This window comes from Acanthaster planci, linkage group LG03 (assembly GCF_054643075.1).
Source record: "Acanthaster planci isolate LZ-2023a linkage group LG03, COTS_SCS, whole genome shotgun sequence".
Taxonomy (NCBI): Eukaryota; Metazoa; Echinodermata; class Asteroidea; order Valvatida; family Acanthasteridae; genus Acanthaster; species Acanthaster planci.
In genome coordinates, this window is record NC_141779.1 from 25,402,393 (window position 1) to 25,429,669 (window position 27,277).

The 27,277-nt window shown below is 38.7% G+C and overlaps 2 protein-coding genes across 3 annotated transcripts; one reads left to right on the plus strand and one right to left on the minus strand.

Annotated features, from left to right (window-relative positions):
* Positions 1 to 1,336: 1,336 nt before the first annotated feature.
* Positions 1,337 to 17,659, minus strand: LOC110981071 (protein CIP2A homolog). The gene is made up of 21 exons (XM_087134036.1): positions 17,561 to 17,659; positions 13,802 to 13,911; positions 13,513 to 13,672; positions 13,003 to 13,115; positions 12,660 to 12,754; positions 12,252 to 12,348; positions 11,705 to 11,827; positions 10,945 to 11,090; positions 10,253 to 10,328; positions 9,761 to 9,991; positions 8,866 to 9,022; positions 8,100 to 8,241; positions 7,272 to 7,371; positions 6,825 to 6,943; positions 5,677 to 5,773; positions 5,179 to 5,241; positions 4,732 to 4,842; positions 4,363 to 4,550; positions 3,696 to 3,809; positions 2,525 to 2,747; positions 1,337 to 2,248 (listed from the first exon to the last, which is right to left on the minus strand). The coding sequence occupies exons 2-21, from the start codon at positions 13,901 to 13,903 to the stop codon at positions 2,099 to 2,101; spliced, it is 2,607 nt and encodes an 868-aa protein (XP_086990162.1). The 5' UTR covers positions 13,904 to 13,911; positions 17,561 to 17,659; the 3' UTR covers positions 1,337 to 2,098.
* Positions 17,660 to 17,705: 46 nt separating this feature from the next.
* On the plus strand, positions 17,706 to 27,190 carry LOC110981072 (putative methyltransferase-like protein 25). Of its 2 annotated transcripts, XM_022238294.2 has the most exons (7): positions 17,706 to 18,292; positions 18,988 to 19,821; positions 20,346 to 20,597; positions 20,831 to 20,934; positions 21,494 to 21,587; positions 21,890 to 22,036; positions 22,917 to 27,190. In XM_022238294.2, exons 1-7 carry the CDS (start codon positions 17,786 to 17,788, stop codon positions 22,998 to 23,000), a joined length of 2,022 nt encoding a protein of 673 aa, XP_022093986.2. In that variant the 5' UTR covers positions 17,706 to 17,785; the 3' UTR covers positions 23,001 to 27,190. The 2 variants fall into 2 exon arrangements, with proteins under 2 accessions (XP_022093986.2, XP_022093987.2); XM_022238295.2 differs by lacking the exons at positions 20,831 to 20,934; positions 22,917 to 27,190 and having other exon boundaries at positions 21,890 to 22,028.
* Positions 27,191 to 27,277: the final 87 nt, after the last annotated feature.

Genomic DNA, 27,277 nt, shown 5'->3' on the forward strand with positions numbered 1-27,277 from the left:
CACTTTTTGGGGGGGTGATTTTGTTTTGTGGGAATAATTAAAAATGTAATTGGTTAACCCACAAAAAATTGAAAAGAAATTGAAAGATAAGTGACCAGACAAGAATTTCATTTGTGTTTCAGAAATCTCAGGGATGTTGGCGTGCATGCTATTGGGCCCTGAACGGTGCTGATTTTACAATGGGGCTTGAATTAGTGGACTGGACCCTTAGGCACGGTTGTAATAGACTTGTCACACAATAACGTCGTGCTTTGTTTACGTGTGCGCTTTTCTGTTGCATAGCAGTGAAGTGTGGGGCACATCCGTAAAGCCTCCATAGGAAAGCGAACAAGTAATCAAAGCATGACGTCATCGTTACGTGTTTAAGTACGAATCAGAGGGAATTGTTAAAAAATGTGGAATGAATGTTATGTGACATCAATGCAAAATGTGAATGATGGTGGGATTTTACAAAGTGGTTTTACAATGGTCACGTGAACATGCTGGGAAGCAACTAACCAGTTATTGTACTGTACATTTATTTTGCATTCACACTTTCCCTGGGCACGTGTGTAATGTCCCCTAAATGAAATGATGTTGGAGAACGCACACAAGTGTGTATTTGCCTGCAACTGGGGACCCCCTATTGTTCCTCTTTTGTTTGTACTTTAACTTTTTTAGAAGACAATCCATATGTTTTGTACACAGTTGTCAATCGGGGACCCTCTGTCAATCGGGGACCTTATTGTCCTCTATTGTTCAGGGTCCCCAGTTGAATGCAGAAACAAACTCACTCACACATAGAGTAACGGTGTGTTTGTGTTTTTACCTAACGGTTTACTTACAAAAGAAGTCTTCATAGTTCTCATAGTAATTTTGCCCTTTTATATCATCATTTTGCTGTTTGGGAAGTTCTTATTTTAAAGAAAAGAAGCAAAAAATTTTTTTTTCAATTTGGCCAGCTTTTTGCTGCGATCTTATAAGTGCTATTTTTTCAGAAGAAATCAGCTATATTGGGGACAAGTTTGTGGCAGAGTTTTTGTTTTATAAATGACTATTCCATGAAATTGACGAGCTATAAATTTGTCTCGTTAGTTACCAGAAGCTGCCTATTCAGTGCTGGTAAGGTGATTGATTTCATCTTGCTTACAAAATGAAACCTTGGGATATGTCAGATTCCATCAGTGTGAAAGAGCACAGAATGACTTCACTGAGTTTTAAAATTAACATTACATGAAATGATGATTCTATGCATGTTACTATTTTGTCATTAATTACTGTGTTTTTGCAATCAATTATCAAATTCAGTCATTCTGGTTGTCTTTGATACTCAGAATACAGGCATTTCACAACAAGATGAATGGCTAATTAAGTGCACTTATTTAATATGCCTTTTTCATATATACACACATAACAGGTCTTCTAAAAACTAAAATGAAATTATTTTGAACTTTCTGCAAAAACATGTTAGCATATGATTACACGTACATGTATATCAGAACTTAACCTTGTACCATACCCTTTACTCAATAACTAACTGAAAAATTCTAAATGTATTTATAATGTACATGTTACAGGTCTTAGTGTGGAAGCCCCAATAGTGAATTGATATATAGAGATGATTCAGGGTCAGACAAAATGACCAGTGTAAGAGGACCCTACAACCCTGATGGAAGGAATTTAACCAACACAAAGAAGTAACAACTAGGAGTTGAACTTAACAGACAAGATGGAAAACCAGGCAGTCAAAAAGATATTTTAATTTCATCTTTCTCCTGATGACAGCTCAGGGTACCACTGGAAACAAAAACCCCTATCACAAAATGCATTAGGATGGGGAATCATGGATAGACATTTCTAAAATTAAAAAGACACAGACTTGCATCATTTGTACGATGTTCACAGTGGCTCAAAACTTACTATCCATAATGCATTAAGTGTAGAAGCACGTATCGATTCCATAAACATCCCTAGAGCATCAATTAGTACATCTGGACAGTTACATGATTCCCAACGGACTCCCATCCACAATACCAATAATCCACTTCATTTGTGCACACGCTGAACATATTTGTCATGGTTGAGGTAAACGTCCAAAGTTCCAACTCAAAGCTATTCTTCAGGATGTTGCATTACCCCCAGTCAAGCTGTGAATCATCTGGGTGATTTGGGCATGCTTTTCAACATCAGTTTTCAACTGTTTGATGGCTGCTTCTTTCTTTCTGAGATCTGACTCATGCTGACGACACAACACCTCCAATGAAGACACCTTTGAGGAATAAAAATTCAAACAAATGAATACTCTGTAGCTTACCAAATTTATAAAATGGAAAAACTCACTGAATAAATTCTTGCAAAGGGAGCTAAGCAAAATTAATTCTTTCCCAAAACTGAAACATTTATTTTTTTGAGAAAATGACAAGCCCCTATGTTGCTTTTTCAATCACAAACAATGGGGGAATTCGGACAGGACACTCCAAAGATAATAACTAATTCTGTCCATATTTTCCACTCTGTCCTATTTCTCCTGGCTATTTCAACCCACCTGCAGTGTCAGTTCTTTCTTCTTGCTTTCCATTTTCTGTAGTTCTAAGCGTAGGTTATCTAAGGCTTTCTCAAACTCATCTCTCTCCCTGTCTATCTTGGCTAGTCTCTCTTGGGTCTCCTGCAAGGTCCTACTGGTATCAGCCAGACGGGATTCCTTGTCTCGGAGATTACGCTGCAGGTTATCTCTCTCGTCCTCAAGCTCATTTAGTCTCACTGTGGCTCTGTCAAGAATGGATTGACACATATTGAGAGTTACAAGTAGTACACACAACACTGATCAGTGCTACAGTCAAGACCATCACAAGGCCAGACAAATGACCAGTCACGAAGGACATTCATGATTGACCAGTCACGAAGGACATTCATGATATCAGTCACAAGTAACTGGGTGAACTATGACAAAGTAATGCTTCTGTTGCAGCTAGTTCATTTGAATAGCTTTGTGATTTGAATTCAGACTGAAGGTCTTGTGTTAGTCTTGTGACAGTTGGGGGTGTCCTGTGATAATCTTATTGTCTTAAGAGCTCTCCGTTACAACACTGCTAGTGATTAATGATCCTGCAAAGTTATTCTTGTATTACACTGACAACATTTTAATTTTTACCAACTTCTAAGTTCATCCCCAGCAATCACAATGAACAACATTGAAAGGAGTTGATTTAAGTAAAAGAAATTTTAAAGTGAGATGATATATTTCTATGACAAAGAGCATTCTCATTTTGTCTTGACAGGTCATTAAATATCGCACTGAACATAAATAGAAAACTGAAGTAGCTATCCTAGGGCCTTTCAATTTATGATGCCAAAATATATTTGGCAGTTTTCTCAAAAATTTGAGTACCTCTTGGGCCGAAACCATCTTTGGTTTATTCCTTTCATCAATATGATACGGCACTTATTAACCCCAACCTTCCTGAATCCAACAAGCACATGCATGATTTCAATGGTCCCTAGGTGTTTAGGGTTTAAGCATGCTACCTTGCAATTCTGTCCAGACATTACCTCTGCAGTGCTTGGGTGCTGGTTGATTATAGACGATAATCAATTAATACGTTTTGCATCAAGTTGAATTTTGGCACAATCATTTTCCTTGATCTAATAAAATGTCCTGCTTTCACGGTGTTTCTCAGCAAGTGTGTACCCTTTCCCTAGGGTGTATCTATGCTTACCTTTCATGTTGTTCTCGCAATGTTTCATTGTGTCGTTGTAACACTTCATGCATTTCCTTCAGTGCTTGATGCTCCGATCGTTGAGCAGTCAGAGCTCGTTGGACAGTTTCTAAACTACAAATTCCAAATCAAAGAATGAAACGCATAATCTGCTGTAAAGAACTGCAGCAAAAATCATCTCAGAAATAATAACGCTGATAACTTACAGCCGTCATCTCCAAATTGTAAAAATGTATTTGCATTCATTAAATTGGCAAAAATAAAGTTCAGTATCTGAGAAAGTGGCCAGTTTTTTCCAAACTGTTCCAAAAGCACAACAAAATCTACAAAGAGATCCTTATGAAAATCATTGTCTACCAGTATTAGAGATACTACACCACCTGAAATGATCACAAATCGGAAGCGGGATTGACAGGTAAGGACAAATCCACAAAGAATCTAGCAGAGAGATTATCACAAAAACAATAAAGTAATGTGACTTCATTATTAGGGCTTTTAATAGCTGACATGATGTGAGCCCAATTCAATATCGGAGTTTGTACAGCGCAAAAAAGTAGCGACACCAGAACGATAAAAGGTACAAAATTCCAACCTCTGGAGTCAAACATTCTGAAATCCCTTAAATTCCTGAGTTATCATGCAACAGATAAGTTGAAGAAGCACTTACTTGCGTGTCTGTTCAGTATGAGTCACCTCCAGTAGCTCTAACCTCTCCTGAAGCTGTTCATTCCTGGCTGTCAATTTCTCAATCTCCAAAGTCATATTCTGCTCACGCGACTTTGTCTCAAAGAGGTTTTCTCGGTATTCCTCGCTTCGTTTCTCAGAATCCTGCAGGAGGGAACGTAGCTTTCTTGCCTGTTGGATGAAACCCAAAAAATTGGCTAACAGTAATTACAGACAAGGAAATGAGGTTCAGAGCAATCTGGAGATTCATTCTGTCAATGCAAAGAAAACTTAAGAATGATGGCTGGTCCAGGCCCAATATTCAGAGTGTGCTGCTTTCCCCTTGAAGACCTGCTGGTCACATTGTACTTACCTCTGCTTCTGACTGTGCCCGTCGGCATCGATACTGGGCTATCAACCTGTCTGCCTGGGCCAGAGCAAGTGCCTTGGCTTCCAATAAGTCTTGCAGGTGGCTCTCTTTGGTCTGAAAGGGAGAGACAAAATATGACAAATGTTTCGCATGTATGTGTTCAGATTCTGGGAAGGGATGTTAGCCACGCCCTTGGTTGTGTATTATTTAATTCCAAAAAAAGACTTTAAAATCACCTAGGCAAAAGCTACAGATATGTCAAATGCTACAGAATCAAAGGGCTTCCAATATTGCAAGAAAAAAAATTGTACAAGATCCATACACGGTATCTTTTCATTGAGCATTTTAATTCCTTCAAGTGATCTTTTCTTCAGGGAAACAGAACACAGGAAGTTATTTTGTTTTTTAGGAAGAGCATAAGCAATGGAGCACTTTTGGAAATGAACTTACAGCAAGAGATGACAGCTTGTGCTCGTACACATCCATGATCTCGGATGCCCGCATGTCTTTAAGCTGTAGAAAAATAAAAAGCACTGTGAAACCAAGCAATGGAAACGAGTCATGGTCAGTACTGACGGTTATTGATTCACAGATAATCCTATCATCCGGACAAGACAAGTCTCTCAGCTTAATTATTTCCCCAATCATATATTACTTGGCTGATGACTGGTGTTGGACTTGAACTTTACAGAAACTGGACAACACTACCAAGTCAAAAGTAAGTCTTAAAATACAATTCTCATCATGAATACTTTATCAACTCTAGCACAATCCTCTACCAGATTTTGTTGAATTAGATGTATTCTGGTCTACAAATGGCCCCTACAACTTCCTATGGGATTACTTCAATTGATTTTAATAAGCAACAAGAATTTTCATTGTTTGCTGCACAATATTGGATTGAGGAAGATTTCAAGGCAGACCAGTTTAAACTTAGATGAGACTTACATCTAGTCCAGACTGCATCTTTTCAATCAAACTCTGAATATTGGTCTCCATCTGTTTCCCATCTTTCAAACAGACTGATACCAGGTTATGGACTGTCCTTGTAAGTACATGGTTGAAGCCAGGATTCTAACTTCAAAATGCTTTCAATGAAACTGAAAATGCTGAACACCTACTAAACAGACATGACAGAGGGTGCTGTGTGAGATTAAGAAAAACGGACCAGTATGGACCTCCGATTTGCAAACCAAACATGCAAAAAGGATAAAACAGAATGTGAGCCACAAACTTCTGATGCACAAACTTCTTGCACAATATAAAACTGCAGAATACGCCATACATTACTGGTAGACGTTCACCAGGGTTTGGAATTGGGTCACATAACATCTTGACTAGGACCAAGCCGACTTACGTTGCTCTTCCCTAGTCAGCCATCTTTTCAGCCTGTACGCACTACACAGTCGTTGCACTAGGCCGGCCAGGCAGCTCGCAAAACCCTTATAACGCGCCCTCAATTGATAGCCTTTATTGCACAATGTGTGTCATACGTCACCAGTCAGGAAGCCCAAATTGACAGATAAGCCAATCGGACCCCCGTCGGTGATATATAGTTATTCATAATTGGATATGAAGGACATGTATACGGAATTTCCACCAATCAAAGTAATCAGACTTGTAGACTCGTTCATTACAATGTAGGTATGAACGACGTAAAAACAAGTCCAGCAATGTGATTGGCTGCTACCACTTTTTGTAGATGAGCCCATTCTCTGTGTTACAAACGGTCGGTGGATTCGTCAAGTTGGGAATTCTGAACTGGACTTATAGTAATAAGTGGATACAAGAGGGCGTAATGCGAGTTACGGCGTGTGGTCTCGATATGTATCCAAAAGAGACACAAAGATGTCACAGAGATCTCGACTTGAGTCAAGTCTACATTAAATCTGTCTAAACATTTTCTAAAATGACAGAAAATTCAATTTGAAAACTGCATGTTCAATCTATTGACATTTTGTAAAAAATTCAATAAAAATCCTGCTACTGATTGGATACAGCAACAAATTAGACAGGCAGTTCTTCAAGTTGTATTATCAAATGAGAGAAACCTGTCGTCTTCACCCACCCCCCACCAACAGGAAAAATAACCTTACACAATGGTGGGGAACTCTGGTAAACTGGATGCTGTGCTTATAAGCCTGAGGGCAGTCTGTACACTGACTCGTTGATCAGTGGTAATAGCATGGGCGAGGAAGGGAACCAGACGCTGATCCTGAAATATTAAACACACACAAAGTCAGCTATCACCAAACATTCAAAATTAATTGGACAGATTTACTTAAACCCAATGTTTACATTTTATTTTAATATCTGAAAACAGTTTTAAATCTTTAACTCAGAACTGAAGAGTAAATTTACAGAGAACTTATTAAATTAAATTGAAATCAATATCATGTGAAAGTTGAGAAAACTCATTTCATGAGCTTTACGTACAATCACATATTTATTTCTTAATTACAAAAGACAAGAGGTAACTTTAAACATGTCCGTGAACACATGCAGTCTAGTAAATCTTGTTAATAGAAATGGTAATACATAACCTGCATCACTTTGACCAATCGTTGATCCATTTGAGGGATATCTCTCCTTAGCTTGAGTAGGAGATCCAACAGGTGAAGAACGGTACTAACACCTGACTCACTAAGGGGTGAAAATTAGAACAATGTCAGACTTCAAGTTGATCAGTATTGAGGCTGTTGCATTCGTCTTGTGCATGTTGATATGCTAATTAGTCCTTTGTTGACTCGTATACTTTGTCTTCTTGATGAAGGCATTAGGATTTAGGGCGCTCACAGATGGAAGTCAACTGAATGAGATGCCCTTAAAAATGTAGACTATGATATCTAGATGTTCAGTGGAAGGTATTTGGAGGTTTGGTTCTAATCTACATTTCTTCTAAAATAGCCTACGGTTCCTAGAATGATAAACAAGTTATCAAGTATTCTCAGCACTACAGAACACCTGTCATATTTGTTCTAATACACAAAGCACTGTCAGACCCTTATCCATTCAGACAAGTTCCTCTTCCTCATTATCAAGGAGGAGATGGGCACCATTTCAATTAGGGACCCAGTGCATAAGACCATACATCAAACAGAAATTTTGCATGTATGCTCAGCATGGTCCATGCCAACTGCACATTAACCTAGGCATGTCCACATTGTGTACCCAACCAAAAGGTTACAACTATTGTTGGCAAGGCTGGTTGTCTGCGTCACTGGTTGACTTCTCACTTTCATGGGAAGACCTATAACAAATTCGGGTAAACAAGAGTGCCAAACCTTAGAAACATAACACAAACTTGTCATTTCAAACACAAATATCAGCAATCTATACTTTCCTCTCCTCAATCCTTCTAAGACTTTTACCTCCAATCTGAGTCCACAGCAGTCCTGCTCATAGTCAATCCAATCCTATTGTGATTGAATTGGTGCTCTAGTATTTGGAAGCAATCCTGGACATTCAGAATGCCAGCGACCTCTGACCTTAAGCTAGAGTCTCCACAGATAGGTGAGCCTTGAGTTAAGGAATGCAAATTAAACCAAAAAGAGCAAGGATATCTAATTTCGCATTAACAATGCAATAGTGGCTCTTCGTTCATTGCTGTAATGAGCTGAAATCTTAATAAAAGTAAATGTTATTACTGGAATATAATACTAACAATCACTGAAGAAAGAACATTACTAACAAATTCACATTGCTTATGAATGTTTTCTGGTGGGAGGATATCTCCCAAGCAATCTCCCAAGTATAGACTAACAGTCTAATCACATGGTTTCCAAGTGTCATCAAGTGTGCTGTGATTAAGCCATTGTCTTTACCATTAGTGCTCAATAGTGCACAGCCAAATGTACTGAATACAGACACAACCTATAATTCCAAGTGTGGCCAAGTTTGCACTATTCTATATAACATCTCTGCCTTTAAGAGTGACTGGGATTCTGACCAAACACTGAGTACACCAGTTCATTTCAGACCTCCACTTATTCCTTGGTGGACAAACCTTCAAAGCATTCCTATATGTACAATTCAAACTAAGTAGGTGTTTATAAAGCCTTCATAAAACATTGTAAGCAGGGAATCCAAAGGTTGAACCCTGACCCCTGACATGACCTTACTTGAAAAAAAGGATATCTATGAGTAGATTGATGATCTTGGTGAGTTTATTACATCTGTATTTCATCATTGGACCATCCATCTCTGTAGGAGCAATCAGCTGCTCCAAGGCCATGGGTAGGACTAGGTCTACTCGTGGGGAAAGCTGACTAACTAGACCAGAGTCTATCATCTCCTACAAGTAGTGGTGAAATAAAGCAATAATCAACCAAAGACTGAACCTCTGTTAAAAATGTAATTGTGAGTGACCTGAAAAAAAAGGGCAATATTGCCTAATCTGCACAACGATCTTGAATTTGTTTGTTTGTTGGTGGGCTTTTTTCTGGTTGTAAAAAAATTGTTTTCAATCTTCAACATTCAACATCCCTTTTAAAGACTTTTCAGAACTGAACGTACAGATAAGGTGCCTTTCCATATGCACATCAACAATTCTGCCAAGCATTGCGTATCCGTCAACATCGCTCCCGGGCAACTTTGAGGGATGAACGCAACACACATGTGTGTTATGCTAATGGAGTTGACAGCTGAAATGCAAAAAGTTCCCATACTTGTGTACAGACCAGGTGTACAAAATAGCTGAAATTCAGCGTCAACATCTACACAAAAGAAGCTGAAATCAGCTAAAAAGCTGAATTCTCACACCCCTGCATTAAAGTCTATCAAGCAGATCATTTATTGAACTTGAACATGACCACTGTTCACTGCCAAAATTGTACCACAAGTACTTAAAGTATTCACTCAATTCCAACACAGAATGAGATTTGGAAGGTTTCAGGATGACTCCTTCAAAAATTACCTCTTGAGGGAGTTACTATTAATGTAGCTCAGGATGATCCTAAACTCATAAGATTAAGAATCCTAATCAACATCTTTTTCTGATCTAGCTACACAAGTTCTGTTATTCCAGACAAACCTCGTAAACTTCTTTCAGCAATTCCACAGCCATCAGGGATACACTCTCATGCAAGTCCACTGGTTGGGAGGCCCAGGTGATGACAGCTAAGAAGGGCTCTGAGGTAGATAGTTTGCCTGATCCCCTATGATGGGTGTCGACATTCTGAAGGGAAGGTGTAGCCATCAGATTCTTACAGATGGGGGGTCGGAGGTCTGTCACGGCACAGAATGCCAGCAGGAGCTCAAAGATCTGACATTGAGTTAGTGGAGAAAAAATACAGTGACACCTATTATAAAATGACAAATATATTGTGACCCTTGGGGCAAATGATGCCTTATTCAGACACAGTTGTTATGAAATACCTATTGTACATATTCAAATTTATGTTTAACTTCCGAGGTCTTGTGCTCAAGCTCTCCATTCATCAACTTTTCTTTGGCTTAATGCAGATTCCATACTCTGATTCTTGCTTTTATCATAAATCTTGACACACTCGTTACAGAGACTCACTTTGTTGACAGTTTCTGCATCTTGGTTGGTCACTAGCTTCAACACTTGTTGAAGGCACACTGGAAAATGCTCGTATCTGTGTGACAAAAATCCCCATAAAAAGTGAGAAATGTGGACACAGCAAGGCAGGCCATGGATTAAGCATACGGAAATCCTAAACCCAAAAATTGGTCAAAGCCTCGGGGAATTATCACAGGAATCCATCAGAATGGCACTACTTTTGGTGGCAGGTGCATAGCCGATGTGAAATTAACAGACTTCTACCGAAATAAGTTCCCCTGGTCTTTATAAATGACACTGTAATTGAGATAAAAGCATGCAGCTTAATATCCTGCAAAGAAAGAAGGACTTTACAATGAATCATCAGGGAGCTGTATATAGCTAAACGATTAATGATGCCAAAGGGGTCTGATGGCCTCTATACACATTTCCCAAACCCTGTTTATTTGTTTAATCAAAATGCTGTGTAAAAAGCAAGTTGTGACCAGATCCCATAAAATAAGTCTCTAATGAAAAGTCTCCAGTAAAATCATGATAATTAAAGCCATACTTCATTGCTGCAAATAGAATAGGATTTTACTGTATTACCTGAATGTGGCTCCGGCAACCTACGATTCCTTTATTTAGGACATCACAAAGAATTCAATCTGTTCACTATAGCATGTCTAATAATCAATGCCATAGAAACTTACACAATCAAGAAGCGTTGAATCTTAGGGCTCTTCAACAAATCCACAAAGACATCCACTGCATAACGTCTAGTCAAGATGCCTTCACCGTTCAATAGAATGTTGAACACAAGCTGGAATGTCTGACTGATATTCTTGGCACTAAAAAGCTACCAGAAGGTAAGTAGAAATTGGACTGGGGATGATACTCCACACAGCAAAACTGAATTCCCCCATGAAATTATTTCCACTTTTTAATGGTTAACCCTTAAGCTATTGGTAAACATAAACATCAGAAGGTCAAATTCCAGACCGGTTTAAGGCGCTGGTAGAGGAAATCATGGCAGTAGTGAAAATACACATCTGACAGGGAGGGGATAGGGGATGAACAGAAATCCAGAGAGTTGTAACAATGACAAGAACGAGACACTGTAACTTGGGTGCTTTTTGGCAGCACATTTGAGGGCCCTGTCATTATTCCCACAAGGAGACACTGTTTACCTAATCCATGTACAGTGCACAGTTTGACTTATTTTCCTCTGCCTCTTCACTGATGAAAGTCTAGTCAAATCTGACAGAGGATGATGGGTGGATGAGGGTCCCAGGTCAGTACAACAGTGGCAAGCCAAGCTTGCTGCACCAGCACACAAGTCTCCTGCAGTCTGTGCAGTGAAATCTTCTTCTGGCTGACATCTTTGGCCATCTTCTCAGACCATCTCAGTGGACTTATTCCTGTGATGCTTACTTATGAAATATTCAACGAAATGTTGCTTCTTAGACAAACCTTTTCTCCAAGCTCCTCATTGAGGCACAGATTGGAGAGGATGGACAATGAGAAGACAATGACTGTCAGACTGCTGTGAGACAGTTGGTGAATCAACGTCCGATAGAATGCTTTGAGGTTGTCCTGAAAGGAAAATAAAAGCAAACTTAACAAGTAGATAAGAGTGATCACAAACACATACATGTATATATGACTGCTCTAAGGTAAAGAAGGTAGAAAAGACTTTTTTCAGTTTGTCCCAGGAGTAATGGCACCGAGCACTGTCACATACATACAATGTACTGATATTATGATCCATAACACCTGCAAGCTTGTTTTCACATGCAATGACTCATTTAGGTCCAGGAGCTACCCATTAATGCTACTCCCTTCAATCAATACTAATCCTCCTACTGTTTAGGATGTTGCTTGAGTATAGCTGTACAAACTACAAAGCTGGGAGGTGTGACGCAACAAAATATGCCAACTTCAGGTCAGTGATAAAATGGAAGGATTAGAGAGGGACACCAGAGGAAGGGTTCAATTAGACTATTTGATCTGTTCCTACCATTGCCTTGATGTATGCCTGTATAGATGCATTGTGTCGACACAGGTTGGCCAGAAGGCCAAGACACGGCATAGTTAGTTCATTCTCTCCACCTTGGCTACAGACACACAAGGTATCAAACAAGAAAAAAAAGGAACAATACATCACCAAACACAGAGAATGTCAATCTCCACTCTCCAAACTAAATTGACACTAAATCTGGTTAGGACCAAATATTACACCTCAATCCTCCAAAACGCCTGCAAACTGCCTGACCATGGAGGTCTTGGAGTAAGAAACACATTCAATTTATCCAACTGAAATGAGCAAATAACTATTTAATTCTCATGGTCTTTTGTTAATAAATGATGATTACATCAATTGGCTAACTTTCAAAGTCTCCTCTTTAAATCAAATAAGCAAACTTACACATGAGAGATCAGGAACCGGACTAGGTCTTCCATGGTGGTGTTCAGATACGGTATGTGGTAATTGTAGGTGACTCGTTGAAGAAGCTGTACACACTGGATATTAAGCCATCAAAAAGAAAACTGATTGCTGAGTTAATTATTGGAGAAAGGAAACAAGTAAGTAAACTAACAAAGAAAGTGTGGACAATATCAGGGTCAACAAACTTCTTAAGTACTTCTAGGTATTCAACAACTCTGTTATATTTTCCTTTTGCTATTTGACACTTCTGAAATGAATGACTATTATTAGAAATGGTTTACATATCAAGCCATTGATAGTGTTGTTTTGACCTTCTACTGACCTGTATAATGACCTGTTCTCCCACTGTGTCCATGCTAACTCTGAGATATGATGCAAGAGAGACAGGAAGATTGAATGTTGTCTGTAATGTCTCCCGAATCTCAGTATCAGCAGCTGTAAACGAACATTTCAAACAAGACAATTTGGACAAAATGATTTTCTTATGAAACACTTCACAAGTCCGGAACCCAAGGCATTTTACTAGTTTTGATATCTTACAAACTAAAGGCTGTTTCATATTTCATGCATCAATAAAAAACAATATAAAGTACACAAATGAAGAGAAGTTGGGGTCACGAAACAGTTGAAGTGCATCTCACTTTTGTTGAAACGTTTTCAACATTTGTAAAGTTGAAGCACGAAATTTTGATCTGACATTATAAATTAGCATTCGTATTCTCTTATGCACCAACTATGAACCAGTCTTTAGTCAGTGCATCTCTGCATGTGCATTACACTTGAAGTTTTGATAAAAATTTACATAAGGTCAACAATACTCATGTCAACTTACCTAGATTAAACAATAAAACCATTGTTCGCTGGGCTAACTCTGTGGGTGTGGTCTGCTCATTCAGGATGTCAACCAGACACGTCAGGCATTCTGTAGGCAGCAGCTGCTTTGTAGAAAAGAAAACCAACGGCTTCCCTCGGGAGCAAATACCTATCAAAGTCTGTGACATGATAAGACAATACCCAATCAATTTACCCCACTGACTTACATACAGGAAATATAAGTGCAGTACACTATGCTTTGGATATAAGTTACATGTAGCTGAAAGATAAAGCAGTCAGATACTCACATCCAGTTGTCGCTGTAGTTGAACCAAGTTGCTATCACTCTGGTTGTTATGATATTGGTTGGCAGCCAGTACCACAGCCTTCACAGCAGCGGTATCCTCCATTGTTGTAACTAGTCATTAGAAAACTACAAACGTTCATTGATTTCATTCTCAGTTTTAGTCAGAGATTGATGATGAGGGAAGAACTAGTCATCACCATGGAAAGATACATGTTCATGAATCACAGCTGGGAAAGAATGTACTTTGATAACCTGACCACAAAAGGTCAGGAATTAGAAGATTCATGTACATGTATTTCACTTTTTTCCATGATTAATGGCTCTAGAGGTTTTGCAAGAAAAAACCAAGGTCCAAGCAGGTCTGCACTGTCTGAATCCCATCCTTTCAATACAGATTCATATTGATAAAAAGCCAAGAACCAGATGCAGATTTGTCACCATTCTCAGACAAACACTGTACATGTTCAAATGCCCAAAAGCCCTGACAGTAAATTAGGAAAGATGATGGCCATGATAGATGACTGGTTCACAGTCCATATTGGCCACTGCCTAAGATTAAACCTCGGCATGTGCTCTCAAACACACGGAAAGTGCTGTGATGCCTGAAGAAAAGTGCAACAGCATTGTAAAATTTGAATCAACTATAAAACAGAGATGTTGAGCACAAACTTGACCACTTTAAATTTCTGAACTAATTTTCAGAGTAGGTAAATTTTGCTGGCCAATTCACACACACATGTACTGTACATCCTTGCATCAGTTGCAATTTGCACACATGTACAGGTGCAATCCCAAACTGACAACCTTGCTCAAATTTTGCTTGGGTGTGGTGCCTCTGTGGAATTTTCAATTTTCTGATAAGTTGCCCTACATTGTGCTCAAGCTTTCACAAAATCTTTTACTTTCCTGCAGAATAAATTCGCAACAAAATCATGCCATTGAGAACTCTTGGGGGACAAAAGTTTTCAATTTTTGTTTTGTTTCAGTTTTTATCAGTCTGATGTACATGTACAAGTAGGCCTAGTCCTCAATCGAAATATGAAGTGATTTTGATTATCGCGTGCTAGAGCCAGTTACCAGAACACTGTGGTCCATTTTCCATTATATTTGACATGGGTCAAGGAAGTTCTAGCAGAACTGCCAAATAGAACAGCAGTGGCAAGAAACATGTTTGCTATTATGGAAATCAAAGTTTGTGAAGAATGTCATCTGCTTTTTCTTTCATCCTGGCTTACCACGCCCTATCCCAGAACAGTGGGGTTTGTCATCCAACGATGAACTCCACAGTTCTGGGGGTAACCAAACCTCATTACATGATTAAAATGTCAAATAGGTCTTGTTGGAGTTGAGAACATGACATACATGTACACTGCACAGTGTTACACATGACAAACATGTCACAACTTGTCTATAAAGTTGATACACACTGTCATAACATCCATGAGCAATGCCAGCATGGTCAGCCTTTCACCTGTTCATTAATGTCCAACATACACCACGTACACACAGTGTCACAGCTGGTAGGTTGAGGGTTGTACAATGTAGTAAGCTGGTAGGCCAACAATGTAAAAGCAATTTTCCAACTTGAACATTGTGCAAGTACAAGTTGCAAACTTCTGCTTTTTTGCACTCAAAGAACAGGTAGGACCCAGTTTTTGCTAAACAGGGCTATTCAAAACCTAGACCTGTAAATGGGGTCATACGTATACATGTACTGTATCAATAAAGAAATACGCTATACGTAGGGCCCCATTTATGGGTCTATTCAAAACCAAGTGTTACAAGTATCTCAATATCAAGTTTAACATACTGTGTATTTAAAACCTGTATTGTGGAAAAGCGCCTTCTATTCTACTAGTACAGTACATGTACCCAGTACCCTCAGAAATCGGTGTGGTCTGACATCCTCCGCTCATGGGAGCGCAGCAGATGTTGAACCCCACAGTTTTGGGGGTACATGTCTACGTACATGTACAATGTAGAAGCCTACATGTAGTAGCCTGAGTGAGTCCAATATTTATGACAGAGAAACCGTGACAAACACTAACTTATGTACATGTATCACCCTCTTACAGACCAAATATAAGACCATGGAGAACAATGTTCAGATGTTAGACGTGTTACTTGTTAATGTTGGACATACAGTGCAATGACCAGGTCGGGCACCAAACCACAATCTAGCGACAACGTCAGACTATACAAATGCCACTTGTTTGTGCACAATGATATAATTTTTGAACTATTTTTAGATGCAGATGACATCGATCTCTTTATTGGCCCAAAACTGCAATACAAATTGCTCTGATCGATTGAATTTATGGGAAACGTGCTACCCAAGATCTAAATGAAACTTTTCTTTCATTTGGTATCTTAAAAAGCGGATCAAGGAGATTTTTCGGTCGAATCTTGCACTGGATGTGTCGAACTCGGTGGGCAGGCAAGTTCAATTCTGCAGATGAAAACGTTTACGCGAAAAAAATAAAGCTCTGCAGAAGTTTACTTTATGCATGAAAACGTTGCCATTAAAAATCTCCATCAATTAACCATGGCAAATTTTATGTTTATCATTGCGATTTTCTAAAATAGCGATCGGAAACAATATTGCCATAGACTCCAACGGTAACGGCAACGGCTGCCATCTTGGCTGCAAGCATTTCAAATCTCGTTCTTTTCCCAAAACCGTGCGGGAAAATTACATCATTATCACGTAACCTGATAAAAATGACATCATTGCCGCTTGAACCTGTTGAACAAGTGACATAAGCAGAAACTAGGACGTTTGGTCCCTCACCTGATGACACAGGGAATGGTATTTGGAGACCCCTCAGTTTTTTATCATTTTAATCTTGTAAAACCATGAAAACTGGTCAGCCCCCCCCCCAAAAGGCAGTGGATATTTAGCCAGTGACGACAAAAGTTCTGAAACGATATTTGGCCGGGATGTGTTTTCATTGGCCAATTCTCATCACATCATCAGACTACTAGGCCTATGACGTTTTACTAAGTCTGGTTCTGCACATTCATTAACGTACAGTAGGGGGCGGAAATCAGACCTTTGAAATTTCAGAGTTTATTTCCCTTAAAAAAAATCCTCCAAAACCATGAAATAGAAAGAAATGGATGAAAACATAAATAAATTACAGATTTTTATTATTTTAACAAAATTGTCGCCCCCCTCATTGCTAGGAAAAAGAAATAAAAAAAAGAAAAAAAAATCCTCCATTGGGATATGAACCTGGAGACTTGCGCTCACGCAGACATTCAGTTTATCCTATTGAGCTACTGCATTGCTCAATTAAGTGTGGTATTTTCTCTATAATACATTCGGAAACACATCCTGGCAAAATAGCTTTGAAAAACTTTTGCCGTCGCCAGCAAAATATACACTTCCCCAAAAAAACCAAAGGCAATGCTCTCTTCATTGCGCTGATCCTGTGTGTTATATGAACGGGGTCCCCAATCCCCGTGACGAACAGTGAAATCTCTTGACAGACCTGCAGACAATGAGACATGACAAGAACTTAAAAATGGAACTGCCATCCCAGAACTTAAGCTCTAAGGCAGAAGGTTTTCCGTTTACCCTATTTACCAGTGTTTTGTTTAGGCCGACCTTTACGGTTTATTAGGACCAAGCCTTTGTTCAGGAGGATTCTCAAACATGTCAAAATAATGAGATTAAAACAAGTGTACGTTCAGTCATTATGTTCACGATTAAAGCGTCCAAAAATAAAAACTAACAATCAATTTTAGACTTACTTACATGTATTTCTCCTTGAAATTGAACAAACCGCTTTCCACCTTCCCTTTCGAACTTTAGTCTGACGCCAATAATCAATTTTATTCAAACTTATGCGATAAATATAGATACCAGACGAATACAGAAAATATCCCATCATGCAATTTTTAATATGGCTGCGCCCATCGTCAGGTAAAGTAAGCGGGTACGCGGGTTCAACGATCAACTCATTAATGCAGTACCACTACAATGGCCTCCGCAGTTAACTGTGCGAACCGTCAGAGGGTTGAGGAAACACTTGAAAAATTTGTTTCATTCGTAGATCGTCACCAATGGGTTATAATAGTGAACACAGTTAGTTTCTTCACGGAGAAAATGTGGGAGCGCATAATCGTCCCGCATTTCGGCGACGTTGCCAGGCAAATCATTCACCTTACAGAAGGGGAGATTGCGCGCCTCCCCACAGGCCACCTGCCACGCCAAAATGACAAGGAAAGAGAACTATCTGCAATCCACCTATTTATCGAAGAGTGTTTGGAACATCGCTTGGAAAATACCAATGTATTGTGTAACGTGGATGGCGTTTTAAATGAACTGGGAAGTGGAAAAAGTCAGATTCAAGACAAAGAGTTGTCATCTTCATCAACAGTAAAGCTAGTGCAACCTAGGGCTTTAATGAACATTAAAAAGTCACATGAAGTTAAAGAGATGGCAAGCTTTGCAGCCAAATTGGCCTTGATACATGAGGTTCAAAAGGTAAGTAGGCCTAACATGCCTAACCTACATGTAGCATGATTTGTCTTGCATTATCTGGCTTGGAAATAAAGAATTATGGGGTTATTGGTTATGTTATATTCATGGTTATATATGCACATGACATACTTGTACATGATGTACATGTTGTATGATTTATGTAGACATAGTTTAGGGGAAGAAAATTTTTATTTAATGGTACATATATGTACCCTTGCTTTCCAAGATGATAATACATGTACATGACTTCTATGCTATTGAAATTTCCGAAAATAGGGTCAGCGCAATAAAGAGAGTGTTGCCTTTGTTCTTTGGAAGGACTTGCCCGCTTTGCAAGATTAAAATGACAAAAAACTTGGAGGCCCCAAAGTATACAATCCCCAGGCCTGTGTACATGACATACAGTGTGTACCTGTATGATACACATTGATTTGAAATTTGGATAAAGGGGAAACAAATTGAACACAAAATTTATTTAAAATGTTGCTGTTGCACAATACATGTATGTATGCACCTTTTGTCTCCCTTTGAAAAAAATCATGTATTTATTAACTTATTTTCTGCAACCCACAGGATATTTAGCCAGTGGTATGGTGTTTAAGTGTGCACATACTTTTTTCAACAGTTAGTCATTTATCTTTTAAATTCAATTGTAAAGAAAAAGCAATAAAATTTGTTTGATTTTGTTTCTCATACAGGTAGTAGATATTGGCAGTGGCAAAGGATATCTTGGACAGTATCTCTCTTTACAATGTGGATTAGATGTCATTGGAATTGACTCTTCAGATTCAAACACACATGGTGCCATAGACAGAAATTGCAAGCTTCAGAAAAACTGGCAGGGAATTTCAAGGCATAGCATGAATGCCCAGCAAAACTGTAGCCAATTAGAAAATCCAATAGAAGCATTCAAGGAAAAATTTACTACAAAAACTCACAAGTTGAAGGAAATACAAAAGTTTGTGAAGTGTTCAGACAAGATGTCTGACACTTCGTTGAAGATAGATCGGTGTAGATCACAGGCTTTGGTGAATATGCATGAAAGCAATAGCCAATCAGAAGGATCTGAAGTTTCAGCAAGTCATATGGTGAATTGGTCACGCATCAGCCAATCAGAAAGTGCTTTTGATGATGTACACCAGAGGCTTATGAATATACAGCAGTCTGATAGCCAATCACCAGCCACATTGACATCAAATGAGGCATCAGACATCAGTCATGAGATGAGAATAAGTAAGCATCTACAGATGATTGATTTATTTTCTGATGATGATTGCCCAGCTGAGGTAAACAAACCCAAGTGTGAATACAATCAAACCAATCACAACTCTGATAGTGACAAGAAAGAAAACAATCCAGCAACTCAAGAAGGATGGAATTCCTCTTCTAACAATTCCCCATGCCATGGAAATGGTAATGCAACAATGAATGGATCTCGTTTCTATCCGGTTACTGCCTTTGTTGAACCAAGCACTACTCTCACCAGTATGGTATCTCAAAATGTAGAGGAGGCTGAACAGGACAAGGAAATTGTGAGTATGCATTGGGCAGCTTCAAAGTACTAGACTCATCAAGTTTATTAGTAGAAAATTTTTTATGACAACTACATGTAGCTACAAGGTTAAAGCAGTTCAAAGTAAGACAGAAAGAATGGAAAATGGATAAATACATGTACATGTAGATGGGATGATTGATCACCACAGGAAGAGCCCCTTGATACGAGAGACATCTTCATTTCCTTTGAAGAAAGAACAAATTGCGCAAATCATTGGGGAGAAAATGAAGACATTGCTGTGAGTGTCCAAAATTATTTACCAGTTTTGGTACCTGATGATGCACATGTATCTACATGTATACATACGTACCATGTGCATGTACATGTACATGTAATTGGTAATGCTGCATGTTAATTAATCTGGAAGTAATCTCTGAGCAACGGAGTGATTGAGGTCCTAGTCCTAACTTAATCCAACAGTCATTAAAGCTTGCTTGCTACATGCAGAATGGAAGATTTATATTCTGATGGCTGTTGAGCATATTTATTTTCTTTTCTCAGCCATTTATGTTGGTCGGCCTCCACACATGTGGTGATCTGGCCCCTTCAACTTTACGTCTGTTTGTTCACAATGATACGGCTCGTGTGCTCCTCAATGTTGGCTGCTGTTACCAAAGACTTTCAGAGGAATTTGAGACAGAGGGCTGGACCATCCTTGAGACTAAACCAGAGTTGTGTGGATTTCCCATGAGTCACTTCCTTAGGTCAAAGGGCACCAAGATAAATAGGCCTGCACGGATGCTTGCTAGTATGGTGAGATACCAAGATTTAGTTTTGTTTTGATTTTAAAGCCTTCCCCTGGTATTTCATTGTACATGTATTGTGTTGTGTAGACTCTTAGTTTCTTGTCCATTGTTACTGATGGGCTCCAGGTTTATTCTGAGCATCAAGCTTAACACCGAGAGAAGACTGATATACAAAAGTACCCAAGTACAAAATATATTCCAAAGTTTCTTTTGTTTGTGTGTGTGTGGTCTTTCTTCCAGGCTGCAGATAGAATAGCCACATCTCAAATAGTGCCTGCTATGGGCCTGTTCTATCGAAGTGTGCTTCAGGTTCTGCTTCAAGACCACTATAGACTCCCTACAAGGTGTTTGCCAAACTCTCACACATTAGGCAATATCTCTGTATCTAGGAGATCATAGAGATTTGTTCATGAAATGAGATCCACATGTATTGTACACTACTCAAAAAAAAGAGTTAAGGACCACTTTTTATTTTGTGTGTATGTGTCCTTTTTATATGAGATATTTTACTGGTGAAAATGTGCATTTGATGTTTTGAAACAATTTTAAATATTTTATTCCAATGAGAACACTATCTAGACAAACAAAAAATTAAAGAACTAGACCCAACTCGTTGCTTGGAAAAAGATTACAAGTTAAGAAAAAAGTGGTCCTTACATTTTTGAGTAGTATGTTGGTTATGCTGTTGTACTTGTAAAGTAAATGTGCATAAAATTTTTTGGAAAGACAGAAAATTGTTCTTTACAGTTGTTATGTTTTTAGGGTACGTCTTTTGGCTCAGTGACTGTACATGTATAGTGTGGGGATAATGGTATACACAAAGAAATGGGTTTGTGAGGTATTCTGTCGGATGTGATATGACATGATGTGAAATGATATTTCAAAAATGTCACTTTTCTTCAGATCGGAAAATGTTGGAAAGCTCGCTCCAAAGTGTCGATCCTTTCTTGAATATGCCAGAAAAGCTCTCAAGAAACTCCAGTTTGATGATTCTAAGGTGAGTTGTGTTTCACTCTTCACCATTCCATGTTGGTCTGCTCTGTATATAATCTTTTTCAGGGCAAACGCAGAAATTAAAGACAGAAATGGATGTGTCTGTTGTAGAAAGATTGGGCCTATCCAAAGCTTCAAGCTGGACTTTTATAATACTACTCAGAAATGCTTCTTAGCAGTTGGGGTGAAAATTCCTTGTAACATGTACATTTTTTACTGCCTCCAATCAAGCAGAAGTACAAAACAAGCCTATTGTGCTCATCTCTTAACAAAACCAGGTATAATTCAATTCTGATTTTGCAACAGCTTTCAGATGCAGAGATCTGTACCTATGCTGAACGCTTTCAACCTTACTACTACCAGCTTCAAGCCCTCAATCAACTCAGAGTGGCCCTCGCACCAACTATAGAGGGCCTCTTCTTACTAGACAGGCTCTGCTATCTTCAGGAACAGGTAATGTTTTGTCTGTCTCTGCAACACACAGCTCACATTAGGAATGTTTGAAGGTGAAAAATCAATTATTTAAAAGGGGGAAAAATTAGTCACTTTGTTACCTTCTAAACGTATGTAATGCACATGTATTTCATCTTGTTACAAGTGAAGTTGAAGATAACTGATGCCTGTGGTTGACATTTAGGCCTAGAAAATGACTTTACTTTCCAGTGTTTCTTATTTAACTTTTTGGTGTCTTATCTCACTGAAAACAAAAGGAAGAAATAATCAGTTAGAGTCAGTTGGAGTCAGTTTCATCCTTCAAGTAGAGACATATCCCTTTCCTGAAATTCAGTGAGGTAGATCATTACACAAACATACATACTGTACATGTATTTGGTTTCTGCTTTTGTGGGAATTTGATACAACCAAGGTTAACCATCCAAATGCTCAATTATTTCAGGAGACTCACAGTTAAGTAGCTCATGTGTTTTTCCCCCAGACCTTGAGCTACATGTTGAATTTGTGGGGTTCAAGATTTACCATTAATTGAAAGAAAATGCCCATGAGAAAAATGTTGTTTCCTAAATTTAGGTCAAGAAATTGTAACTGAAACATTTTTAAAAGTCTGTTTATCTTCTATTCTGAAATAAGAAGAGAAAAAGACAAAGGCGTGCTTCATGTACACATGCTTGTCATTTCCTTTAAGATGCCCACACCCATTGTACCAGTTTGCCAGTTTTGTCTCTAACAGGTACCTGTAGGAAGAAATGCATGATTTTCAGTGCCTTCTATATTCAGTTTGCACTGAGGCATTACAAAAACAATTCACATCCTAGTTTTTTGCTTGGTTGACTGAGTTTTGTCCTTTTGGTAATCTGATAATTCCCCCTCCATGCAGACCAGTATACACAGTGCAGCTCTAGTCCGACTCTTCGATCCAGTCACATCTCCACGGTGCTATGCTATCCTAGCAACAAGATGATTCCTTCAGGAATGTTTGATGACAAAACTTCATGAGCAATTCCTCAAAGGTTCAAGAGGATTTCAAGCTTAACATCAACATGGCAGGTACATGTATGCTCCGCACCCCGAGTGGAGCATTGGTGTGTGTCATACCCACCTGCTTTCCCTGACATATTCCTTCCTTTATTTGCCCAGTGAATTTGTCAACAATTCTTTGCATTGGAGACAAAAGAAACATTTCGATCAAGTCAAAAAATTACTGGAATGATCAATGAAATGCCAGAAAATGAATTTTATGAAACATTTTTCATTTTGAGATGTTACGGAAGGAAGAATACACTTTTCAAGGGAGTTATTTTATTACATGAGAAGAGGGCTAGTTTATTTCAAACAGATCTGGATCTCGATCAATGAGCCCATCACTGGTTTGCCACATCCATTAGGCAGGTTTTGGCGTCAGTGAATCAACGATGGATTACTGATCATGATCCGTTACCGCGCAAAAGGCTGTATCTGAAAGACTTAGCTACGGCTAGCTGTGATACCTTTCCCATGGAAGCCATAGGCTGCATCTGAAGACTTGGCTGTGGCTAACAATGATACCTGCCCCTATGGAAGCCATAGGCTCTTTCTGAAAGACTTAGCTACAGCTAGCCGTAATACCTGTCCCAAAGGAAGCCATAGGATACATCTGAAGACTTGGCTATGGCTAGCAATGATACCTGCTCCTATGGAAGCCATAGGCTGTATCTGAAGACTTGGCTACTGCTAGTAATGATACCTGTCCCTATGTATGTGGAAGCCATAGGCTGCATCTGAAAGACTTGGCTATGGCTAGCAGTGATACCTATTCCTATGTATATGGAAGCCCCAGGCTGCATCTAAAGACTTGGCCAACAGTGATAAGGGTAAATCTGTTAACAAAAAAAGAAAAGATGACACAGACCAATCCTTTGACACTACACCTTAGCCAGACTCTAAATAAACTTTTTAAATCAAGACTATTTGAACCGAACCAAGAGAAAAACCCAAAGCCAAAACTAGACCTTAAAAATTAGCGACAAAACTCCAAGAACAAGTAAACCAAAACCCAAGTCAAAAAAAAAGAAAAGAAACAAACAGTATTTGAGAAATCACAAAAACATTAAACTGAAGTGTCAACTACCAAGCCCTGTAGCAGACCTTGCAGACTAAGACGGACTTTTAATATCCAAAGAAAAGGAAGAGAAAGAGTGGTGCCTGTGTCCTCTCTTGCTGCTGGTCTGCTTATGAGGGTACAACCACATGGCCCTACTGGAAAGGTGGACTGGGTCCCAGACAGGAAGTTTATTTTACACTTATAGCCTATAGAGTGCACCACTACAAATAAATTCCCATAGACGGCAATGATAAATCCCCCACTTTGCAATTATTTTAAAAATACAACTCTCACAGATGTCCAGGCTGCACGGAAATACGATGATCGACATGTCCCCTTTCATTTTCCTTTCACTTTTCGGGGAGTTGACCAATGAATTTTTGAGAAATGTTCACCAGAAGCAGACCACCCCTAAAATGAAGAAAATGTCCCTGCCCAGAAAAGTAGTCATTTTGAAAAACAATCCCTCTGCAAAACAGCCAAACAGTGCCATTTTCGGACCTGACTGCATCCAAATTGCTCAGAATATTTGAAGCCCAGAGTCCGGGCCAAGGGTTCAGTGCCATATTTCTCCAATTCCTCAATTTCATGGCTCTCAGGACCCTCTAATACAGACTATTTTGAGTGTATAACTTTTATTAATGAGCTCAGCAGACATATTTAGGGCCTTTTTGCGAGGGTGCACTCCTAGAGGGGGATTACCAACCCCAAGCATACTTGCCACAGGAGCAGTCTTATGCAACAAAAAATTGGCTGAGTAAAGTTATACATAGTGGCCCCTGCCACAGAAGCCATAGGCTGCATCTGAAGACTTGGCTATGGCTAGCAATGATACCTGTCCCTATGGAAGCCATAGGCTGCATCTGAAGACTTGGCTATGGTTAGCAATGATACCTGTCCCTATGGAAGCCGCAGTTGTGGTTAACAGCTGCAAAAACTCTGCATGTTCTCCCGTCAGTCAAACTAAAGTGATGAGATACAGCCACATTTTCTTCATTTGGAAAGAAAAAATGACTCTCAAACTCTAGTTATTTACGTACAAAACATTTTTTATTGTAAAATGCATAAACCCTGAGCAAAATTGAAGCAACAACTGCCTCACCAACTATGAATGGAGAGGTTTCAACACCAATACCGCTGGTATACAAAAACTATGCAGCAACGTGTACATGTATACAGATCATAGCAAGTTACTGACCATAAATCTGTGATTACATCATTTCTATTTATAGCCCAAATGTATACACATTATATCATTAATATTCAAAGTCAGCCTGTTGCTTTTTGTTTTAATTCAATGTATGGTAGATGTAATTATATCTGGCAGTGATATGATACAATGTATGATTATTTTAACAGCAGGTTTGTACAATTTCCAATATTTGTGGTGCAGTAAGTACTATCTTGGCACCTGTCATCGAAGAGGATAAATGAAATGACTTTTGTCACTCTTAGCTGGCAAAATTTGAATGCAAAGTGATGGCTAGTGTGTCCTTTTATATGACACTTAATGCTCAGAAATCAACTGCCTTGTTAATTTCCTTCCCCATTTTTCATCCTGAGATTTATAAACCTCTTTCATAACTGACCTTTAGATGTTGTTGGTAACCCTCCAGAAACCAGCTAAATTCACCAAAATGAAGTAAATCAATGCAGGGTACCCAGCCATTCTAAAAAAAACGGGGAAACCTGGAAAATGAGTTTCTGTTTTTCTAGTCAGGGAAGAGTCTGGGAATTTGATAAAAATGCCTCATATCAAAGAAAAGTCAACGAATTTGGCCCAAAAGAGAAAGCGGTATTTCCTGACCAAACAACGTATTCAGAGAATGATTGACTATAGTGTTTTTTGTGGAAATGGGTCAAAATACATGTAACTATCCTGGAATTTTGAAATAAATCAGGAAAACTAGAGGAAAAAACAGAGACATTCTGTTTATTGTGAAATGCTGGGAACCCTGCAACGGTACATTCTTTGTAATGATCAGCACAATCTTAACTCTGGAGCCTATTTATTGTACTCCTTTCTGAGATGATTTCATCCGAAGGCAAAGCAACTCAGACTTGTCAGAATCGAGTACAATAAATTGAACTGATGCAAGATTCCAGATTGTACGTAACAATAGTTATCGGGACATGTACATGTATGCCAAGTGGCAACATTTTTACTCAAGTCCTCAAGCCATTCTAACTCTGCCAAGCCTGAATCTGTCTTTTTTTTCTACATGATACTGTACAGATAGGATAATAATGGATAATGAATGACTAAACTTGAAATTAAAAAAAATTGAATCTGTCATTTCCTTGTTTGATAACATGAAATTATTCACTGCAATATGTATACTTGTATATCACTTTTCATTACAACTATGACTAGTTATTAAAACTCAAGTCTTGCTAGTTTACATATATACCAGGATGGGTGTTTGGAGTTGATATATCATCATCATCAAAACCAAACATCTGTTCAATGGAGGATTCATTTCATTTGTTAAATGTATGTTTATGCATGCCACAACCTGACTACTAATTGCTAGCACAATATTCAGATCTCAAATTTGAATTAAATTTGGCTTTATGCTCATTTGCAATGAAAGTTCCCATTTGTCTAATGCTATACATGTACTTGAATGAGTACACTGGATATTCCTTTCTGATGCTGTCCTTTGCATCAGACTCAGTGCATCAAAAGTTTACCCTATGGCTCTCTCTGAAGGTTAGTGTAACAAATACCCAATTCACAAGCATTCAAATGAAACACAAACAGTGAATTAATAGAGAACACCACATGGCTAGAAATAGAGGAATTATTTGTCTGGTCACAGAAACACAATCTGTTGAGATGAAAGGGAGATACTTCATGAATAGCCTCATCTATACACACTTGTCGTATAATGCTACCAATGATGAGTGGTTACTAACAGGAGGAAGATAGCTTTTGATGTAAATGAATACTCAACAACCTAGCATAATTGAGATCATTTACAATTTGGAGGAAATGTCACTGGATTCAGATGTCTGTCATGACTTACAGTGCTGCTTGTTGAAATAAAAGTCAACTAGTATATTATGAATATGATTCTCTCTAATATTTGTCATTTCCAAAGCAGGTGACCACAACTGAGTAACGACTTTTTGAACACATTTAAAGAAGTCCCATT

Bases quoted from the DNA above. Each gene is read 5' to 3' on its own strand.
- LOC110981072 (XM_022238294.2), top strand. From the start codon at position 17,786: ATGGCCTCCGCAGTTAACTGTGCGAACCGTCAGAGGGTTGAGGAAACA. The intron at 18,293-18,987 runs GTAAGTAGGCCT...TTTCTCATACAG, and splicing joins TGATACATGAGGTTCAAAAG to GTAGTAGATATTGGCAGTGG. The intron at 19,822-20,345 runs GTGAGTATGCAT...TTCTTTTCTCAG, and splicing joins CTGAACAGGACAAGGAAATT to CCATTTATGTTGGTCGGCCT.
- LOC110981071 (XM_087134036.1), bottom strand. From the start codon at position 13,903: ATGGAGGATACCGCTGCTGTGAAGGCTGTGGTACTGGCTGCCAACCAA. The intron at 12,755-13,002 runs GTCAGTAGAAGG...CTTAATATCCAG, and splicing joins GAGAACAGGTCATTATACAG to TGTGTACAGCTTCTTCAACG. The intron at 5,242-5,676 runs GTAAGTCTCATC...ATTTTTCTACAG, and splicing joins AGATGCAGTCTGGACTAGAT to CTTAAAGACATGCGGGCATC.